The 21,036-nt window shown below is 41.4% G+C and overlaps 1 protein-coding gene and 1 pseudogene across 1 annotated transcript; one reads left to right on the forward strand and one right to left on the reverse strand.

Moving 5' to 3' along the window:
- The first annotated feature begins 221 nt into the window (after positions 1-221).
- Positions 222-17,862, forward strand: tek (TEK tyrosine kinase, endothelial). The gene is made up of 23 exons (XM_073840961.1): positions 222-383; positions 8,156-8,458; positions 8,580-8,690; positions 8,982-9,134; positions 9,798-9,929; positions 10,974-11,111; positions 11,393-11,515; positions 11,606-11,751; positions 11,833-11,977; positions 12,804-12,962; positions 13,531-13,665; positions 13,734-14,009; positions 14,371-14,682; positions 15,301-15,461; positions 15,676-15,886; positions 15,956-16,066; positions 16,176-16,366; positions 16,697-16,810; positions 16,885-16,955; positions 17,028-17,068; positions 17,167-17,263; positions 17,339-17,438; positions 17,532-17,862. The coding sequence occupies exons 1-23, from the start codon at positions 329-331 to the stop codon at positions 17,604-17,606; spliced, it is 3,360 nt and encodes a 1,119-aa protein (XP_073697062.1). The 5' UTR covers positions 222-328; the 3' UTR covers positions 17,607-17,862.
- Positions 17,863-19,965: 2,103 nt separating this feature from the next.
- LOC141335568 (MOB kinase activator 3B-like) overlaps positions 19,966-21,036 on the reverse strand; it is a 22,465-nt pseudogene continuing 21,394 nt past the window's right edge.

Here is a 21,036-nt window from a genome sequence, read left to right on the forward strand (position 1 = left end):
AAAGGTTTGATTGATTCTCTCAGGAAGGCTGCTGCGGAATATCTCTCTCGTCTCAAAGTGGGAGCCTCCCTTCAGGAGCTGCAATTAATGACATGCGATTGTTTAAGCTGCGGCCTTTCCCATCCTCACAGCACAGAGAGAGGTGCCTGGACGGGCAGACGAGAGGGTGGAGACACTGGGAGGAAAAGAAAGGGAGAGTTCATTTGTGTCCGAATCGAGGGATGTGTGCGCACGGGACTTTCTGACAGACCCTCGGTCTCTGAGACTGGAAGCTCTTCTCTGTGGATGTGGACGAACCGGCCGGCGTCAGCTGAGCTCCGCGGGGACCATGAGGCACCTGTCCTCCTCCGTCACGCTGTGTCTGATTGGCTGCTTGATCACAGGTAACGCCGCTTTTTCATTCGCTGTTTCTCCGGTTAATAGGACCTCTTGGGCTGTTTGTGGCTTGTCTGCATTTGTTGTTTTTGCTGGTTCTGATGGAGCTTTGAGATGAAGCCCCATGTAACAACAGCCAAAACTTCTGACAACATCCAAAATTATTTTGGTTCATTTATTATGTCATTATGTGTAACTAAATATATGCAGGACAGAGAATATATATATATATATATTTTATTTCATTTGATTAATTAAAAGCAATCTTGGTTGGCCAAAGTGCTGTACATGTAAGGAAAATAAAATTATGGAGGTGATACTTTGTTTAAACTGTTTTTTAAAATTAGAAATCACTATACTTTGTTTAAATTACTGATGTATTATTGAGATGGTTTGACATTATTTTACATTTTTTCCAAACTAGTGGACTTAAAATAGATTTTATGCACTTTTCCTTATTGAACTGCTCACAGGGTCCTTAAGATGCTTGAGAGACAAGTAGAATTAGAGAGAGAGAGAGATTTATCCTGATGTGATGCATGTGTGTGTAGTGTGATGTGTGTGTGTGTGTGTGTGTGTGTGTACCTGGTATTCATCACGTTGTGGGGACCAAATGTCCCCACAAGGATAGTAATACCAGTAGATTTTGACCTTGTGGGGACATTTCTCAGGTCCCCATGAGGAAACAGGCTTATAAATCATGCACAATGAGTTTTTTTTGAGGAAGTAAAAGTGTGCACAATCTCCTGTGAGGGCTAGGTTTAGGTGTAGGGTAGGGTTAGGGCGATAGAAAATACAGTTTGTACAGTATGAAAACCATTATGCCCGAATGTCCCCATAAAACATGTAAACCCAACGTGTGTGTGTGTGTGTGTTTGAGATGGAGACACCTCTGTCTGTTTTCCTCACTAATCATTAAGGCAAAACAATAATATCAAGCCAGTGCTGTACTACTACACCCAACGATAAGAAACAAGTCATCATTCATCTTGACAGCTTTTTTTGGTTGACTGTTTAAAGCCCAAACCCTTTACACACACACACACACACACACACACACACACACACACACACACACACACACACACACACACACACACACACACACACACACACACACACACACACACACACACACACACACACACACACACACACACGGAAATGTTAAAGCATTGCTCGGGGTGTTTTCTCACACATTCCTTCAGATTACTGTGACTGTCCGTTATTTCCAAAATGACACACACCATATACATTTACTACACGACCAGAGTGTGGCATGTTTTCAGTCACACATTTAGACATTTCTGTGTTGCTTCTGCACATTTACAGCCTTCTACAGAACCAGAACATATAGGTTAAACCTCATCTGTGTGTTTCTGAGCCCGATCCTTCCCTCCTGACTCCAGTCGGCTGGATTTGTGTCTCTGACCAGTAGTTTGATGCCAGAATTTCAGTTTTGGTGCATTCAGTGGTTTTTTTTTTTTTTTTTTTTTTTCTTCATGTGGTCAGAGTTGCTAAAGTGTTTGAGTTTAAAGTCACAGGCATTTTCTGCTTCCTCAGAAGCAGCTTGGGTTTTATGATGAGCAAACCACAAAAAACAGGTGTAACATTGCCTCGTTTCAATGCCATGAGTTGGTTTGCACATTACCTGGAACAATGGTTGCTGATGTTGAATTGCATCAGCGGTGTTATTCTTGGTAACAGAAGCTTAATTTACTCAGCAAAAGAGTTTTGTGTGAATAAACTTTCAATGGTGGGACAGAAATCTTTCAAATATCATTAAAGATTTTTTGCATTATGTTCCAAAGTTCAACAAAGGTTGACTTAACTTTAAGCAAACTGCAAGTTTTCCTAAATGAAATGCATCCTTTAGTAGTGATTTAACATTTTCTAAATCACTAATAGTCAATCATGAACAAAAGAGCTCCATCACACCACAATAACATTTCTACGTCAGATGATTTTTTTAGCAATCGTATTTTAGGTTCAGCAACTGAATCAAATGAAAGGTATCCTTCAATAATTTCATAGCATAACTCTAAAAGTCCAAAGACCAGGCACATAGCTAGAGGAAGATTTTCCACGTCCAGATTTTTCAATACAACTGTACCTTCCAAACATAAATATATTTTGATTAAACATATTTATTTTGCATGATTTCTAAAGAATGATCAGAAAACCGTGATCAAGAGATCACCCTCATAGGCCATGTCTTAAACTTTTCAAGTCATATATAAGACAGATGATACACGGGGCAAATTATGGAGCAATGTTGCAGTCACCAGGTGAGACACAGGGCCCACGACCCATCTGAAGTATCATTCTCAATGGGAACATCGTTTGGAAACAGCGCTCAAAAAGTTGACTCTTTCTTTCTTTTGGTCTCTTGTTTATTGTTTATTTATTTGATTTCTGTATTTTTTTCTAACCTCCTTTTTGTTTTATTTGTTTCATTTGCTTACCTTCATTATTTTTTTGTCCTTCCTTTCTGACTTCTTTCCTTTTTGTTGTGTTTCTTTTACTCTTCCTCCATCTAATTTTTCAACCCTGTTCTATTTCTATTGCCTTTAAAATGAAAATTCTGTCATTTATAACTCACCCTCATCCAAACCTGTAGGACCTTCATTCATCTTTAGAACACAAATTAAGATATGTTTGATGAAGTCTCAGAGCTTTTTGACCCTGCATTGAGAGCAACACAACTGACACATTCAAGGCCCAGAAAGGTAGTAAGAACATTGTTAAAACAGTCCACGTGACATCAGTGGTTCAACAGTTGACGTGTCTTCACCAGAGCACCGTGACGCATGCGTATAAATCCCTCTGCTTGTGAACAAGGTGCAGTGTCAGATCGCCGGCTCCTGCGTCAGCAACATCACACGCATGCGTCACGGTACTCTCGTCAATGTGCGATGAAGACTGACACAGAAGAGAAGAAATTGTTGAATAAAGTCTCCTGTTTTTGTCTTCTTTGTGCACAAAAAGTATTCTAGTAGCTTCATTCAATTACGGTTGAACCAGCGGTGCGGTTTGTACAGGGTTAGAAAGCTCTCAGATTTCATTTAATTTGTGTTTGGAAAATTAACGAAGGCCTTACAGGTTTGGAGTAATTTAGAGTAATTGATGACAACATTTTAATTTCTGGATAAACTTTTTTTCTCTTCTTTACAACTATTTTCTTTTATTATACATTCCTTTTCCTTTTTTACTCAATTTTTATTTTTTGTTTTACTTTTGTTATTCCTTTCTTTCTTATATTGTTTCTGGCTCCTGATTTTTTCTTGCCAGATCAGAATGTCATTACACTAACTAACAGAATATCACAGCCAGAATTACTTAGAAAACATGCCTCGTTAAAATCTGCGAGGAAGAGTGGAAGGCCATGGAGAACTGCTGGTCATCTTCCATTGATGTTTGTTGTCTGTACAATTATGAAAAACAATATTTAAATTATATTTAATAGCACTATTATCACAAGCATTCAGCAAAAAATATAATGAATATCATTCTGTGCAGGGTTTCACAAAAGTACAAAGTGTGATTTTTTTGTTAAGCACAGCCCATGTGAATAATGTGTGAAAACAAGGACATGGAGTACTTACATATTCCATAGGTTCCATATTTTAATCAGTTTTTCAAGAGATGAGCCCTTTTTCACTCAATAAACAGGCAGAACTTCTACTGCATGAGTTTAAGTCCCCCAAAAAAGCACATACAATATGAAAAGAAAATGGTAATAATTAGTGCTGAGCATTGACACACATTTAAAAACAATTTTAATTGAAAAAAAATTTTCTACTCACCAGAAGAATTTTCCAAAGAATTTTCTGAAATATGAACATTTAAAGGATAGTTGTGATAACTTGTTTTCATGACTTTTGCTCAAACATTAAATACTGAAAAATGGAGACATGATAATTTGAATAAGTTGTATCTCTCAACATACTCTCTGATGTTTACTCGTGTTTATTTTACATTATTACTACGGTCAGTAGTAACTGGCTAGCTAGTAAGCTAACTGAAGGTTACAGATTCTGTCATGTATAGCAGCGCTTGCTCTGGACAGCAAGCCTTATCTAAGCTTCAGTCAGCCTTTGATGTTATTCAGTCAAGGCTTCATAGTTTAAAACTTGTTCTGAATACTGATAAAACCAAGTATATGTTATTTTCTAATTCAAAAAAACTTGAAAATAATTTAGCATCTCTTCAGACCCTTCAAAGTACAGCGATTGAGTTAGTAAAAGAGTACAAATATCTAGGCATCATAGTTGATGATATCCTATCTGTTAGCTCTCATATCACTCAACTGAAGAATAAACTGAAGATTAAGCTTGGGTTTTATTTCAAGAACAAGTTTTGCTTCTCATTCAATGTAAAAAAGAAATTAGTTTCTGCTACTTTTCTATCTGTCCTTGACTACGGTGATGTTGTATATCAGTTTGCACCTTCTTATCTTCTTTCTTCCTTAGACGCCGTTTATCATGGTGCTCTAAGGTTCATATCAGATAGTAAACCTTCAACTCATCATTGCACTTTGTATCACAGAGTAGGTTGGCCATCTCTGTCCACCAGAAGAAAAATGCACTGGTACTTATTTATTTACAAAGCCATCTTGGGGTTGTTGCCTTCCTATCTCTGTTGTTTTATGCAACAGAAAATTACCAAGAATTATTTTCTTGGTTCGCAAAACTGTTGTACTCTTTCTGTTCCTTTTACTCGAACTGAGCTAGGTAAGAAGTCTTTTATGTATGCAGCGCCATTTGACTGGAATTCCCTTCAATCTAAATTAAAATGAGAACATCTGCTGCCTCTAGATCATTTTAAATCAGTTATCCGGCAAATGGAAGTTGATCTAACAATATGCAACTGCTTTTAATGTGTTTTTAGTCTGTTTGTGTGATGTTTATCTGTGATGTAATTGATTGTATTGCTGCCCATTTTGGCCAGGACACTCCTGTGAAAGAGATTTTTAATCTCAGTGAGCTCTTTCTGGTTAAATAAAGGTTAGATAAATAAAAATAAAACAGTAATGCTCATCAGTAAAACTAATTAAAATGGCCTTTTCTGTTCCTTAAAAACGATAGCACACACTGTGGGAAGAATACAGTTCATAAGTGAATCAACAAAAACTCGCTTAATCTTTCTGCCACGTTTCAAACACGATCTGAGTATGAAGTTCAGTTCATAGTCTTCTTCTGGTGATGTTTTTTGGCCGTTTGGCAAACCAACCTAAGGTGCACACCTACTGGTCTGGTCATTAGAACAGTGTGAACACACCTTTAGTCCAACACACTAGATCAGTGGTTCTCAAACCGGGGTTCACGAACAAAATGCTGAGCTTTACCATTCATTCATTCATTCTTCCCCAATTTAAATTAACATTAAAACAGAGCATGTATTTATTTGAAAAGCAAAATTAACAAAATGTTATTAAACAGGAAAATGGGAGTGCTGTAAAATGACATCAAATCACCTCATCTTTTGCTGTCAAAACTGCCTGAAACCACAGCAGCAGCATGCATTTGATAGGATGCCGCAGAGTATGCTGCTTTAACAAATCGCACTGCTGTTCATTGTGTCTTTAAGTAGATTTGTAGCACAGACCAAATATTGACACAGACTGTACAGAAAGATTGATTTAAGAAACAATCTTTGATTCAGAAACATGCCCTGTGTGAGTTATTTTTCATGTCTAAAACAGGAGCAAGAACACAGTTTTCTCTGAATAACCAAACAATGGCAAGTGTTGATTTTATGTAACAGTTCAACAAAAAGGTAATATTAAGTGAGCATTTTACGTTTTAAATTTAGCCTACATTTTAAACACAATATTGTATTTTCAACAAAACAATAGTTGCAACGAAATCCGCAACAGAACTGGTGTGCATCTCCGAGCAACAGCGGTGTTTTGTTGAAGAAATCTGCAGCTTTGGATGATTCGGAGGGTCAGTGAATTACAGCCATTTGCTTCCAGAATAAATGAAAGATGCAACGCCTCACTCGTTTAGAAAGTGACTTAATTTTAAATCTAATCGCTTAATTTTGCCATCATTTATTGCTTTTTAGTATAAATTACTTATAAGTAAAAAAGGGAAAAAAACAACAACTTGTGAACCCTTTTGAGCCAAAGACAACAATAAATAGACAAAAATAAACCAGTTACCTTGCATTGAGGTATTATTTCAATTTGCCCTCCTTTCTTAATACACACAAAAATACAATTATATGATAAACTTATTTTACCAGACCATTCACAAAGCAAATCAAAAGAAATTTGTATGTACATACTCTCAGATGTCAGTGCAACCCAACCAAATAAACTCTTTACATAACTGACTAGAGGTACCTCTTTTGCCCATTTTCTTTTCACCACCCATCAATACTTCAAATTTAATCAGAGCTCAATTATTACATTAAACAGTTTGACCACAATCAATCACTTCAAACATTCAATGATTCAATTCAACAGTTCCAAAGCTCAGGGATTCAGTTCAAACAGTTCAAAAATCAATGATTCATCTTAAATATTTCAAACGTTCGGCAGTTTGAAAGCTCACTGCTACATCCACAAAAAAACTCAACCAACATTGACCAGTCACTGTTTAAAGATTCAGTGAACTTTCTTTTAAATTTAAGGGAAAAAGGTTAAAGTTCAAGAAAAGGAGAGCAACAACTATTACGATTCTTGTCAACCAGCATCATAGTTGTGATTAAATCATGTTAAGATTCAGCTAGTGCACGATTTGTGTTTCCAAACGACATCCACACCGCCTTTAAAGTGTTTAGGAGCATAGTAATCAGCTACCCACATAGAGAGATTAAAAACAGCAAAATACTTGTACATCCCGTAGCGTCAGTCGTGAGGATTCAGCCCCTGTTTGTGGGTCGGTAAGTTCAGAACTGTTCTGTAGTCGTGGTCACTTCACCGTAGTAAGGTCAGAATGATTTGGATCGGCTCTCACAGTACAAAGATTCCATGTAGCTCATCCAAAACTCAGGGTAGCAAGGCCGTGGTCGCCAATCGCCACGCTCTAATCTCAGGTGTACAAACACTTCCTTTTTTATTCTTCACTGCACGAATCAGACACGTTCTGAAACACATCGCCCTCGTGTGGACAATTTGGGGTGACGGCTACTAGATCGTCACAATACAATGTTAAGAATATGACATAAAATATGCCTCTATAAAAGGTAAAAAATGCATGTATAAATCAATTTATGGGGGAAATTGTATCCCTTTAGTCTAAGCGGGGGTACTCAGAAGAATACTGTTCTCAGAAGAAAAATACAGTACTGAAGAGTACTGTTTACTAAAGTTGGAGGTGGAAAGAAGGTGACATGAGGCCAAGTATGGTGACCCATACTGCAGTGGGCAGCCATATTGCTATTGCTGCGGCGCCCGGCGAGCAGTTGGGGGTTCGGTGCTCAGTCGTGGTATTGAGGGTGGAGAGAGTACTGTACATTCACTCCCCCACCTACAATCCCTGCCGGACCTGAGACTCGAACCCACAACCTTCAGGTTACCAGTCCGACTCTCTAACCATTAGGCCACGCCTGCCTTGTTGGTCAATTGGTTAGTCGGTTAGTTTCACTACTGCATCCACCTGAAAGTTCAAATTTGACAAAATTAGTTCGCTTTAGATGCTTTTCTTTTAGATGCTTTTCCAGTGATTACTTTTTACAATGAGATGAGTTAGATACAAGTGGTTTGTAAAGGTAACAGATATGAGTGGAGATGTGTCGATGATTCCTGTCATGTTTCTCATCTGTTCTGCAGGCAGCACTCTTGACATCTCAGACGTGACTCTGATCAATCCGGACCCGGTCGTGTCCTCGCTGAACTCTCCGTCTCTCCAGTGTGTGAGCAGCGACTGGACCGCTTCTGGCACCGGTTCGCTGAGTTTGGGCCACGAGTATCCCGATCAAGAAGCTCATATCCTGAGCGCTGAACCTGACAGAAGCTACCACTCTGCCGCTAAAGTCACGTGGATGTCCCGCAATCACACCTTTGGGGCTTTTTACTGCCAGGTCAAAAACGCTAACAGAAGTAAAATCTACACCTACAAGATGCTCCATGAAGGTAATGAAACGTTAGGCTTCCTTGAAGGAAAAGTCTTGCTGGTACAGTATATGCATACACTGCACTTTTAATGTTGTGTCATTTTCAGCAGACGGGGTTTAACTGTTTCCTTTTCCTTCAGCGGCTTTCCTCCCTGTTTCTCTGACAATCACTGTAAATGAAGGTGAAGACGTCAACATCTCTTACTCGAGAAAGACATATTTGGCAGAGGACACAGTCATCGATAAAAACGGTGTGAACTCAGCTGATCTATCTCAATAAACAATATAAACAAACATCTGTGCCTTGTTTTATAGTAAAGTGCCTTGGATTTTAAAGTGTCCATATACAGGCACTCTAAAGATTTTAAAGTTCTATAATTAATTGTCTCTCTTTATTTTGGCTTACACTTTTTACTTTTTTAAATAGCATTTACAAGTGTTCAGCATTTACCACATTATTCTTGTTTTTTTACAACTTTTTTTTTAAAGAATATCAGTAACATTACAGTGTTTATTGTTCTAGCTGTTGTTGTTTTTTTCAGGACATTTTGAACACACGTCACCCAAAGAGGACAAGGATGTGATTAATTACACAATTATCAATGCAAAAGCCAAAAGTCATGCTGGAATATATGCGATCCGTTATATTTCTGGAGCTCCATTCAGCTCAGCAATAACCCGACTGATCATCAGGAGTAAGTCCTTCAGTTCTTACCAAACACCAATCATTGAACACACTCTCGATAAAGTGTACGGTAATGTGTCAAATATATGCACTTAACATCATAAAGACGAATAACCCTACCTCTCACTGTACGCTGCACTATAATGTATATTTCATTACTGGCCGTCAAGTTAGTGGTCTGTGGATTTGAGAGTCTGGAGCTCCAGAAGGATTAGGCTGCTTTAAACGGCTGAATGTGCATCTCTCACTGTGTCATGTCCATGTTATCTTCATTGAATGTTTTTATTTATTGAAATAAATATGTGATAAGCGATGAATCATTCCCTCGACCTGAACACAATAATTCTTTATGAAGAGCGTCTGCAGTCAGTCTTCTGAACCAATCAGTGATCTGCAGGTGTCTGAAGACATTCAGTAAAAACCCATAATACTGACTTCAAAACTCACTTAAGTTCAGATCTGTTCCATACATCGATGTCTTTTCATCGATTTGCTCATCTATAATAGTGGTTTTGAATTATATATATTTTTTTCTGCAAGTACGAATGTTAAAATATTGATCAATGTGTTTATTGCGCTGAAATAATGACAAATGTTTTCTGTCACAGAGCTAAAGAAGTGTAAGTGTTTTAGCAGAATGGTGAGTAATGTTCAGGTGTAATGTTGTTAACAGGCTGTAAGGCTGGTTTCTGGGGAGCGGGTTGTACGAACCCGTGTCTGTCCTGCGCTAATGGAGGCGTGTGTGACGATGTGACGGGCGAATGCATCTGCCCTCCGGGGTTTAAAGGACTCACCTGTGAATACGGTAACACTCACACTTGTTGCTTATATACTCAGAGGTCACGTTTATAACAGAGGTTCATGTGATATGGGAAAGATGATGCTTTCCATTTGTGAAGTGGAAATTACCAGTGTGTCGTGTTCAGGTGCTTTTGTTGTCGTAGTGAAGAGAAACATGGCGGACTCGCAATTTGTCCTCACATGCTACTTTGGTAAAACAGACCAAATAAAATAACATGAGAAAATTGCCTCCTTCAGAACACTGTACCGCACAGCCACGACGAGCTAGCATCTTCTCTTAACGGTATTTTTAAAGACAACACTACGTTTAAATAGCGACGTTATTAAAATCCTTTATGCCCCAGCATTATGGGGGCTACAAACTAACCAACTAAACAGCAGAGAACTTTTAACATCATGCAATGCTTATCATTCAGTATAGTTTCGTTGCTGTCTGCCATGTTGAAAGGTCAAAGTTTATCCCATCTCGGCAACTCGGGTCTCATAAAAAATGTAGAGCTTTCCAGTGGAAATTACAACGTGAGTGGGTGTTCATGTGTAATTTAGATGTCGGATTTTGGTATTTACCGTCATTACGATAGCACATGAAGGCAGCATTATATCATAAAGAGTCGGCGAGCGTCTGTCAGGCTACAGTCTGTTTGCTGTTTTCTAACCTCGGCTCTTCGGGGCCGTCGGGGAGAGCGAGAACTCTGATTGGATGTTCAGTTTAGCGAACCAGTCAGCAATAACCCACCAGTCAGAATCACGGCCATTTGAATTGTAATAACTTCCGTCAAATGTCAAAAATATAAAAGAACAGACCAATAGGAATACATTTTTAATCCTACAATAATATATGTTCTTGCAGAGAGAGTCAGGATCATGGTTATTTGCCCACTTTAATCGGGATAAACCTCTCTAAAATCACATACGGTATAGAGAGGTTTGATTGAAGCCCCACTCTTAAAATATGACAATGGGTGTTTACTGAGAGTTTAAAGGGAGGCCAGATCAGGTCTATATTCTCTGTCAGGCTGTTAGTCGTTGTGTTGTGTGTTGTGTGTAGTGTGCGGTGAGGGCCGCTTCGGCAGGAGCTGTAAGGAGCGCTGCATGGACGGAGTCTGTCGTTCTCTGCTCTTCTGTCTCAGAGACCCGTACGGATGCTCCTGTGCGTCTGGATGGAGGGGCTTTAACTGCAGCGAAGGTGAGATCAAGTCTTATAGAGTTCAACACAAGTTTCCTTTAATATTCCTCATTTTACTGTCTTTAATAATGGTAGTACTGTGAATGTGTTCTGAAGTGCAATAAAAATACACTGTTACAAAGATTTTGTTAAAATATTACTTATTCTTTTCATTTTGATGAAACATTTCATTTGTATGTGTATTTTGTTGCTCTAATCTGTTGTAATTGTTATGATCATTTATTAAAATAGATGTCAGTTATATTGAGGAGGCATGTGATTTTGTGCTGGTGTGATTTCAGTCTGTCCGGCCGGTTATTACGGCGCCGACTGTAAACAGAAATGTGAGTGTGAACAGGGGGAATGCAATCGCTTCAGAGGATGTGTGTGTGTGGGCAGACATGGAGCCCGCTGTGAGAAACCAGGTGAACACCGTTCTATTTTAAAGAAAGCGCCCTGTTTTTCTGGAAGATTTCTGGGCTGAATCCTTGTCTGCTTGTGATTTCTTTTGAAAGATGTGAAACCTGTTATCGTGAGCAGTCTGAGAGACATAGAGCTCAACTCAGGCTCCACGTACACCGTCAACTGCTCTGCGTCAGGCCAACCCGCTCCTTTACACGGTGAAATAACCCTGGTCAAACCGGACAAAACCACTGTCTATGTGAGTCCCATCTCAATAACATCGCCGCTGTTTCGGCACAAGATCTGCTCGAGCCAATGCCTTATCTTTGTTTTTTCTCAGGCGATGGACACGCAGATGGAAAATGATCAAACTACATCCACATTCAGGGTGGAGAAGATCAGCGTGTCGGCCGCTGGCCGCTGGTTGTGCCAAGTGAAAACCAGACGCTATCAGGAGGAGAAAGAGTTTATTGTAAATGTCAAAGGTGAGAAGTTTCTTAAGATCAGTCTTTATTTTCCTCCTAGTAAAAGTTCCCAACAATCTCCACATACAAGGGCAAAAATGTTATATGGCTATGAAATTAGCTATGTCCATTGCGCAAATATTAACTGTAAATATTTAACAAGGCAGCTGTAAATCCTTGTAAAAAAATATGAAAAAATTGCTAAGATAGCAAGACTGCAGTTTTTTTTTTTTTTACAGTTTGCTTATCCACGTTATTCCTGTAAAAGTGGGCACGGACACATGTAAATTTCATGAGTGTGGATTCTGGTCTCATCCGCATCCAGCTGTTTGTAGCTGTGCAATTTAACTTGTGTTGCTGCTTGATATTGCAAATTGGTGTGTCTCACCATATTACTTTATTGTATTATCAATTATGAGCACGCTGATTTGTAGCATCGGTTTTACACTTTATTTCCCTATAGCGGATAACAAAACGGAAGTCTCACCCACAGGCTTACTTCCGCATTAAGGATAAAGGTGGATAGAATCACAATAAATACTAAACTGAGTAAGATTACAATACTGAATGTGACCGTTTATGTTGGTGTTACTATTGCTCTGTCTGGTTTAGAACCTGGACGATTAGACAAAGGTCTGTTTCTGTAAAGAAGTCTATGTGTAAAAAACGCTCTGATCCGCTGCAGGCAAATCCTTTAGAATCCATTTTTAACATGCCATGAACACAGACGAGCCGAGTGACACAAACAGTCATGTAGAAAACTGCCTAATGTGCCATACAACAATATCATGGCATTGAGACCCATGTCTTGTTTTTGACTACAATAATAAACACGTCTCGGTTTCAGTTCCTCCGCAGCCCCAGAATCCTCCGCTCCTGAACGGCAGCGGGCCGCATCACCTGCTGCTGCTGGTTAATAAAGAGCCCTACAGCGGAGACGGGCCTCTCACATCAGTCAAGGTCTTCTACAAACAAACCAGCTCATCTACATGGAAAAGTGTCGAGGGTAACGGCACTTAATACGTTTCACAATGTGTGTTTTTGTTGGTGTGTTATTGCATAGGACAGCTGGAACATTTCATATCCGAGGTTACGGGTCGCTGTGTTGCTCTTGGCAAACTGTCCAGTGCAATACATATTTCCACTGTGCAAGATGATGGAAATGTGATGATGACCATCTTTCTGATCATTGTCAAATACAGAACATATTATGACTAGTCAGAAGAATGCGGGTGAAGTCTTTGCTCCGGAAGGGCCTTTCATTTCACACCAGAGGAAAAGTACATGACTGCTTCCAGAATCCCTGACCTCATCTGATGCTTGTGTTGTTTCACTTCATTTAGGGGAATTTTCTTTATTAGCTAAACGTGTTTGTTGGTGCAAACTGAAGAACAGCAAAGAGCACTGGTGTTTAGTTCGGGGTTTGTGTGCATAAGGAAAATGCCTAAACACAGCTTTCTCTTGCTGTCTGATAATATGTGGAAAATTATTAAAAAACTGCAGAACTTGTTTGTATGTTTGAGTAGATAGCAGACATGAATTAAAAGAGACACATTTCTCCATGTGTTTAACAGTCAGCGGATCTCTGGTAAGGTTGGAAAACCTTTCTCCCATGACCCGATACACCACACAGGTGCAGCTGAGTCGCCTCGGACCCGGAGGAACGGGCCAGCCTGGACCCGAAGCCACTTTCTCCACGCAGACGCTCGGTAAGAGCTCAAACACATCTTCACATTCATCACAAGGCAGGACGATAAGACGCCAATGTCTTTCTTAGAGCTCCCCGTGGGTGTGAAACTGACCCCCGTCAGTCAGACCTCGCTGGTCCTGTCGTGGGACGCCGCTCCTGCCGAGGAGGACTGGAGTTACGAGATCACGTGTCAGCAGGTCGGAGCTTCGGGAACCCAGAGGAGATTCCGGCTTGCGTCGAACTCCTCCAGTCTCCGTCTAAATGAGCTGAAACCCAGACACAAATACCAGTGCAAGATGAGGACGACCAGCAGCGCCGCAGGACAGGTCTGTCCCACCGTCAGCGCCTGGACCCTGAGCGACAGTAAGGATGCCTTTGTGCCTCTCGGTTTTTTAAGTTAACAGCCATATAGTTTGATTGCTGTTGTTACTGGAGTGTCATCACAGCTTCAAACATGCTATAAAGCTGATTTAAGTGGATTCCTTCTGGACTGAGATATCTGTATTTCCTCTGAAAGCCCTCTTGATGTCTTTTAACCGCAAAGTCACAGCGCCGTTCAAAACACATGGTTTCATCGCAAATTCACAGAAAATAATGATGTTAATGCCTCAGATAATTAATGGCAAAAACAATCAAGCAGTTTTGCTGCATATAAGTGTATGCGTTGGATAAGTTGGATATACTAGTGGAGTGTTATTGATTCATTTTGTCGGTGATCCATCAGAGCCTCCTCCTCCTCCTGCCAACATCTCCACCTGTAACATCAGTGACACCTCAGCCGTCATCACCTGGTCAGTGGCCGAGGGTCACTCCATCTCCGGAGCCGTCATCCGCTACCAGCAGACGGAGCAGACGGACTACAGTCAGCGGGCGGAGATCGGCGTGCAGACGGAGCAGACGAACATGCGATTCCAGCTCAGGGGTTTGAGGGCTGACACCACCTACCAGCTGGAGCTCTGGACCACCAACAGCATCGGAGACAGCGCGGAGAAACCACAGATCACCCTCACCACGCTGAAGCCGCAGGAAAGCTTACGTAAGTCTCTGTGCTTGAACCGCTGAGTGTTTGATACGAGATGTAAATGGTGTGCTCATCCAGTGCTCTCTCAAAAATCTTTCACTTCTGCAGTGAGAGTCTGGTACTCAGGTAAAGCCGTGTTGAGATCAATTATATTCTCAGATGTTCACTAGTGCAGATTCACACGTGTGTGCAAAGGAGCACATGTGAGCATCTGAACCACCGAATGACAGAGACTCACTGAGTAACAGCGCCCTCTACAGACACGGATCATTTACTGTTTATACCTGATGAAAGTAAGCATCAAAATTGTGGTCATTTCTCTCCTGCAAGTCATGAAATACAGTATCTGTCATAAACACTTTATCACCATGTGATGCAGGCACAGGTAAAAATTTAAACAGTTTAACAAATGAAAATAACAATAGACAATAAATGCAGACAATATGTAGAGAGATAAGTAGAAATAATATGCAGAAAGAAAGACAAACTTTTATTTAAGACCGACCACTATTAACATTAACAAGCATTTCATTTAACATTACATTATTTACCACTTTTTCTTGAACATTTATATTTGCTTAAATATAATAAAGTGCCACGGGTGAAAGTGATTGTGAAGCGTTACTCTTTCAGAGCTGCACGGCTTCCAGGCTCACGGTAACATGCTGTTCTATGCCATCCTGGGCTCCGCCGGCATGACCTGCATCACTATCCTGCTGGCCTTCTGCATCGTCCTGCAGCTCAAGAGAGCCACTTTCCAGAGACGCATGGTGCAGGCCTTCCACAACATAGCGGTGAGACGCCCAACGAAGTTCATCATTCTCAGTGATGGTGTAGATTCATTTACAGATCTATCACAATAAAAAACAACTGGATTTAGCCGCAGCTTTATCTCTATAGCTGTTCATCACTTCTCTGTACAGCAGAGTTTAGCTCCAGTTTAGAATTTGGATTCTGAAGTCCTTCATCAGCTGCTTCTGTAAACATGGGTCTCTCCTGTGCTCACAGAGAGAGGAGCCTGTGGTCCAGTTTAGCTCCGTGCCGCTGAACGTGCCCAAAAAAGTTCCCAATTCCAGCCAGTCTGTGGCCTATCCCACCTTGGAGTGGAGCGACATAAAGTTCCAGGATGTGATCGGAGAGGGAAACTTCGGGCAGGTGTTGAAAGCTCGCATTAAGAAAGACGGCCTGAGGATGGACGCCGCCATCAAGAGAATGAAAGGTGAGAGGAATTCAATGAAAAGAGTCAGTTTTTTTCCTCTCAGTGTCTCATTCTCTGTTTGAACCACAGAATACGCCTCTAAGGATGATCACAGAGACTTTGCCGGGGAACTCGAGGTCTTGTGTAAACTGGGTCATCATCCGAACATCATTAACCTTCTGGGAGCGTGTGAACACAGAGGTGCGCGGCTCAAATCCCACAGGCGTTTGCCGATCTTCTTCTGCAGATGTTGTCCGATACGACACGACCGTGTTCCAGAGCTCATTTACACTGTCCGCTTCTACCGCAGGATACCTGTATTTGGCCATCGAATACGCTCCTCACGGAAACCTGCTGGACTTCCTGCGTAAGAGCCGCGTGTTAGAGACGGACCCCGCCTTCGCCATCGCCAACAGCACCGCGTCCACGCTCTCCTCGCAGCAGTTACTGCACTTTGCTGCGGATGTGGCGCGTGGCATGGACTACCTGAGCCAGAAACAGGTGAGTCTACCGCCGTAATAGTGCAGCGCCTCTACACTGACACCAAACTGATCATAGTCTGACTTTTATTTCTATAGCGCTTCAGACAATACAGATGGTGTCAAAACCAATGATAGAAGCTCAACTATTGCGATAGTTCAGATTCTGGCGTAAAGCAGCTCTGAAAGACAACAGTGTCATTATTCAGATGAAGTCCGTTCAGCGTTTGTTTCTCAGTGACTTCCTACTTACTGAAGCTGTGCTCGTTTCGTGTCTCGTATCGTGTGGCGTGTAGTGGCTCCGGCTCTCGATACAATAACCTGCTTTTCCATGAATATTTTTCTTTTGCAGTTTATCCACAGAGATCTAGCAGCCAGAAATATCCTGGTAGGAGAAAACTTTGTGGCAAAGATCGCTGATTTCGGCCTGTCCCGAGGTCAGGAGGTTTACGTGAAGAAGACCATGGTAATGATTCGAAGGGCGCTGATCTGGTCATGCAATAATGAATGTGTGATTTTAACATGCGTGTTTCCCCGCAGGGCCGTCTTCCGGTGAGATGGATGGCCATCGAATCTCTCAACTACAGCGTTTATACCACCAACAGTGACGTGTAAGAGTCCGTGGTCCGTGTGCTTGTGTTTGGTGTGTTTTGTTCTGAGAGTAACCGTTTGTCTTTGCTCAGGTGGTCGTATGGCGTCTTGCTCTGGGAGGTGGTCAGCTTAGGTCTGTGTTTACCGATCCGTGCAGCCGTTGTTATTCGAGGTCTGATAATGACAGTTTTCTTACTGACATGATGCGATTTGGTGGCTTTCGATTGTCAGGTGGAACGCCGTATTGCGGTATGACGTGCGCAGAGCTGTACGAGAAACTCCCGCAGGGCTATCGGCTGGAGAAACCGCTCAACTGTGACGACGAGGTGTAAGTCTCAAACGTCTGTGTCTGTCGATGAACGATAGAGTGGAAATAAGGCCGCTTCTCTGTCTCGCTCTGCAGGTATGAGCTGATGAAACAGTGCTGGAAGGAGAAACCTTACGAGAGACCTTCATTCGCTCAGATCTTGATGTCACTCAATCGAATGCTGGAGGAGAGGAAGGTATTAGATCCAGATGTGTGTAGATCCACTAGTTTCAACGGTTTTAAACGGCATGTTGTTTCGCTCTAAACGCTCTCCTCTGGTTTTCCTCAGACGTACGTCAACACGACGCTCTATGAGAAGTTCACATACGCCGGCATTGACTGTTCCGCAGAGGAAGCTGGCTGATGCGCACCGCCGCCGCCGCGGATGATGCTTCGCTGTTACTGTACAGACCTCAGAGCGCTTACTGAACCATTAATATGATCCTCTGAGCAGGATTCACAGTTTTACACACATTGTGTTTCATTAGTAAATGACTGTCGGCTCATATTTCTCTTATGTTGTGAAGTGTTTATTGGTGTGTGAGATGATGAATGCAGATACTGACAGAAGTGTGATGTTTGTATATGTCTTTGTTTTTAATAAAAAGCCTGTTGTTTGATGCTGCGAGATTTTCTTCCCAAATGTACATACTGTTTTGTGCATAATAGACCTGTAATGGAAAAGAGCAGCTCTGAGTCCAATAAACCACTAGAAAAACATATGTTTTTGTGAAAAATTTAGGATAATATAGAACCGTTTCTTAGCGCACATGAACCAAACTCAACATGTAGAACCCTCGACCCCTGCAGTACCGACTTGGAGTGTAATTATTTGTAAGGGATACAGGAATCAGTTGAATACCTTTTTGAAGTGTGTTTAAACGTCTGCTGTGACGCTGCCATTTGAGGGAATTTATTGGCCATGTTTTCAATAAATGTCCATCACAAAACACAGTGGTTATTTTAGTCAAGCTAAACTTCTCACGGTAAAGTATCCACTGATACTGTAAGTCACTTTTAATTGACATCTGGTTTTATCCACATTCCAGCTCTAATATTCTGCAACATTACAAATATTTTTTTTAAAAACTAAAGTCACTTATATGTGTTTACTAAGGGCATGCTGTACAAAAATCAGTGCTTTTACTTAACATTTATGTGTACAGTGCTTTTCACAATACAGATTGTTTCAAAGCAGCTTTACAGTAAAAAGCATTTTCATGATAGTGCCATTTGGCCCAAATTTAACAGATAATCATGTATTAACTGACGAAACTTCCCTTGTTCTTTAGCTTCAGGCGACTGTCAAACAGGATGATTTCAGACTGATAACTACGATCCAATAAATCTGCCAACAAGCACAAATGACATTTCCCCCCCGATTTAATGTTTGAAAAAAAAAAACACTAAAGTCTCTTTTTGCATTAGTTTTGGTAAAGGATCTAAAAAAGGACATTTGTCTGTCCGTTTCACCACCCCAAAAGACTCAAACACTGAATTGATTTATTCTTGTCAGAATCAGAATATTCTCTGAACACAGATTATTACCATCAGCTAGCTCATATTTTTTTCTTTTACTCTTCCCTGTCCCAGATCTTTCATAGATGTTTTGTGATATAATAATGCTTGATGATTCTGAGCACTTTTCACTATGACAGAATTGTCTCTTGTGTTGTAAACATTTAATTGGAAAAGACAGAAAAATATTGTTTTACTCATTTGACCTGTCACAGTAGAAATCAGATGTTGTTCACTTCATGGATTCTTTCAGTCCAGTCAGTCTGCAGCTCTAATTTAATTCACTTCAAATGAAGACCGGCTCCCGAAGATCCGGCCGGACGTCCTGACGGGGGACAAACGGGTCGCTCCTCACGGCAGCGGCTCTCCCTCGGCCATGTCCCTCTGCGCCATGATAACGCACACCTCGTAGACGCGGAAGGCGGCGAAGGCGGTGGCCAGCAGACAGGCGGCGCCCAGGATGTACCACCAGTTGAAGAGACCGAAGGAAACTCCTTTGACGATGCAGTAGAGGCCAAAACACACCAGCGCCACGGCGGAGAAGAGCTGCACGCACAGCGGCGGCCCGGACGAGGACGATTTCTCACCCATGATGAATCCTGCGCCCGCTCACGCTGAGAGGAAAACCGGCTCGATGGGAAAAACGGCGTGAGTAATACTTAAGATTGCCCGAGCAGTGAAATCTAAGGGAGTCTGTGTCATAATGAAAAATAAAACATAAATGTGTTTGTCCGGGGCTCCGGTGAAGCACTGAATAGCAGAGACGCGACTGCTGCCTCTTATATACGCCTCAGCTCACAAATCTTAGATTAAAGCAGAAACACCCCTCAAACCACTCAAGATCTGCTCTCTAATCTGCTGCAGTCTCTCTCGCTGGGAATTAGGATGTGCAGCATTTAAGAAACTCCAGCTTCAATTACACTGACTCACAGGTTTCATGTAATCAAGGTAAGTGCAACTGATAAACAGCTTATGGGCTGTAAGTTTGTGTTTTTCAGGTCGACTCGAGATACTTTCTGCTGCTGCACAGAATGCAGAGCTGGAGAGAAAACTAAATGAGATTTCAATGCAGACATGTAGAAGTATTACAAACCGCAGCAGCCGACTTCAACGATCACATTTCTGAAGAAAAAAAAAAAAAAAAACTTTGTAATCAAATATTTCAGTCATATGTTCTCAAAAATGTTGGGAGCGACACAGTTAAATACAATCAAAATATTCTTTATTGCATTATCTATGTAATTCACAGGGCAGGACGCTCAAGTTTCAAACAAAAAAGATGGACGAGAGCTTGAAAATGAAACTCACACAACACCAATCAAACTTAATTTATATTAGTGGTTTAGTAACACGATGCAAACTAAAGATTTGAACAGAATCAGTGCAGATCCGACAGATACCGCGTGACCGTTTGACTGTCAGACTGCGATTGGCCGACGAATACTTCACAGAATTACTGTCCGCAGCTGAACTGTGCATCAGATTTATAAGACAGCTAGACGCTTCATCAAATGATCCAGTGACAAAAACTTGACCCATCATTTCAGTGCCACACAAACAGAAAACGGAAAACGACACGGAAAGAATGAAAGCGGCTCATCCAAACCTCACAGAAACGAATGTTGAAACTAAGGTGTCCACTTCTTGGTGTGGGTTTGAGCAGATGTACGGAACACTACTAAGTGATCGGTTAGCGCTCTGATTGTTCTGTTGGCACAGTGTGAGTCACGCGCCTCACCGCTAGATGGCGCCGCTTCTGCCCTCGCTGTCAGTCTCTCTCAGCCTCAGCTCTAGAGTTCAGTCTGGTTCGGTGATGATGTCACCAGGCTCTGGAATCACCCCGGTGACGACCTCATCTCCACGGCAACGTCCAGTCCACGGATTAAAGCTCCTGAGAAAAAGCCTCTCAGGTGTGAGTGTTTGGAAACGGTCCAGCCGCCGGCGCTCACAAACACATTCTTGAGGTCATTTCTTTCTGAAATCCCCAGAGAGAGAGAATTACATTAGTGCAATATCACACACACACACACACACACACACACACACACACACACACACACACACACACACACACACACACACACACACACACACACACAGATACTGCAGAGTGTCATCATTGATTACAAATCTACAACTTTCTCTCGTCTGTTGAACACAAAAATCAGTCCACAAGTCTTTATGGCAAGATGTTCAGTGCATCCAAAAAGACTTCAGAAGACCTTCTTCTGTCAGCTTCTGGTCACTTTCTGTGTGAACATCTTGCTGTGTTTCAC

Source organism: Garra rufa, chromosome 5 (genome assembly GCF_049309525.1).
Source record: "Garra rufa chromosome 5, GarRuf1.0, whole genome shotgun sequence".
NCBI lineage: Eukaryota > Metazoa > Chordata > Actinopteri > Cypriniformes > Cyprinidae > Garra > Garra rufa.

Excerpts from the sequence above, each read along its gene's own strand:
- tek (XM_073840961.1), top strand. The coding sequence starts at position 329 with ATGAGGCACCTGTCCTCCTCCGTCACGCTGTGTCTGATTGGCTGCTTG. Across the intron at positions 384-8,155 it reads GATTGGCTGCTTGATCACAG|GCAGCACTCTTGACATCTCA; the intron begins GTAACGCCGCTT and ends TCTGTTCTGCAG. Across the intron at positions 16,367-16,696 it reads ACTACCTGAGCCAGAAACAG|TTTATCCACAGAGATCTAGC; the intron begins GTGAGTCTACCG and ends TTTCTTTTGCAG.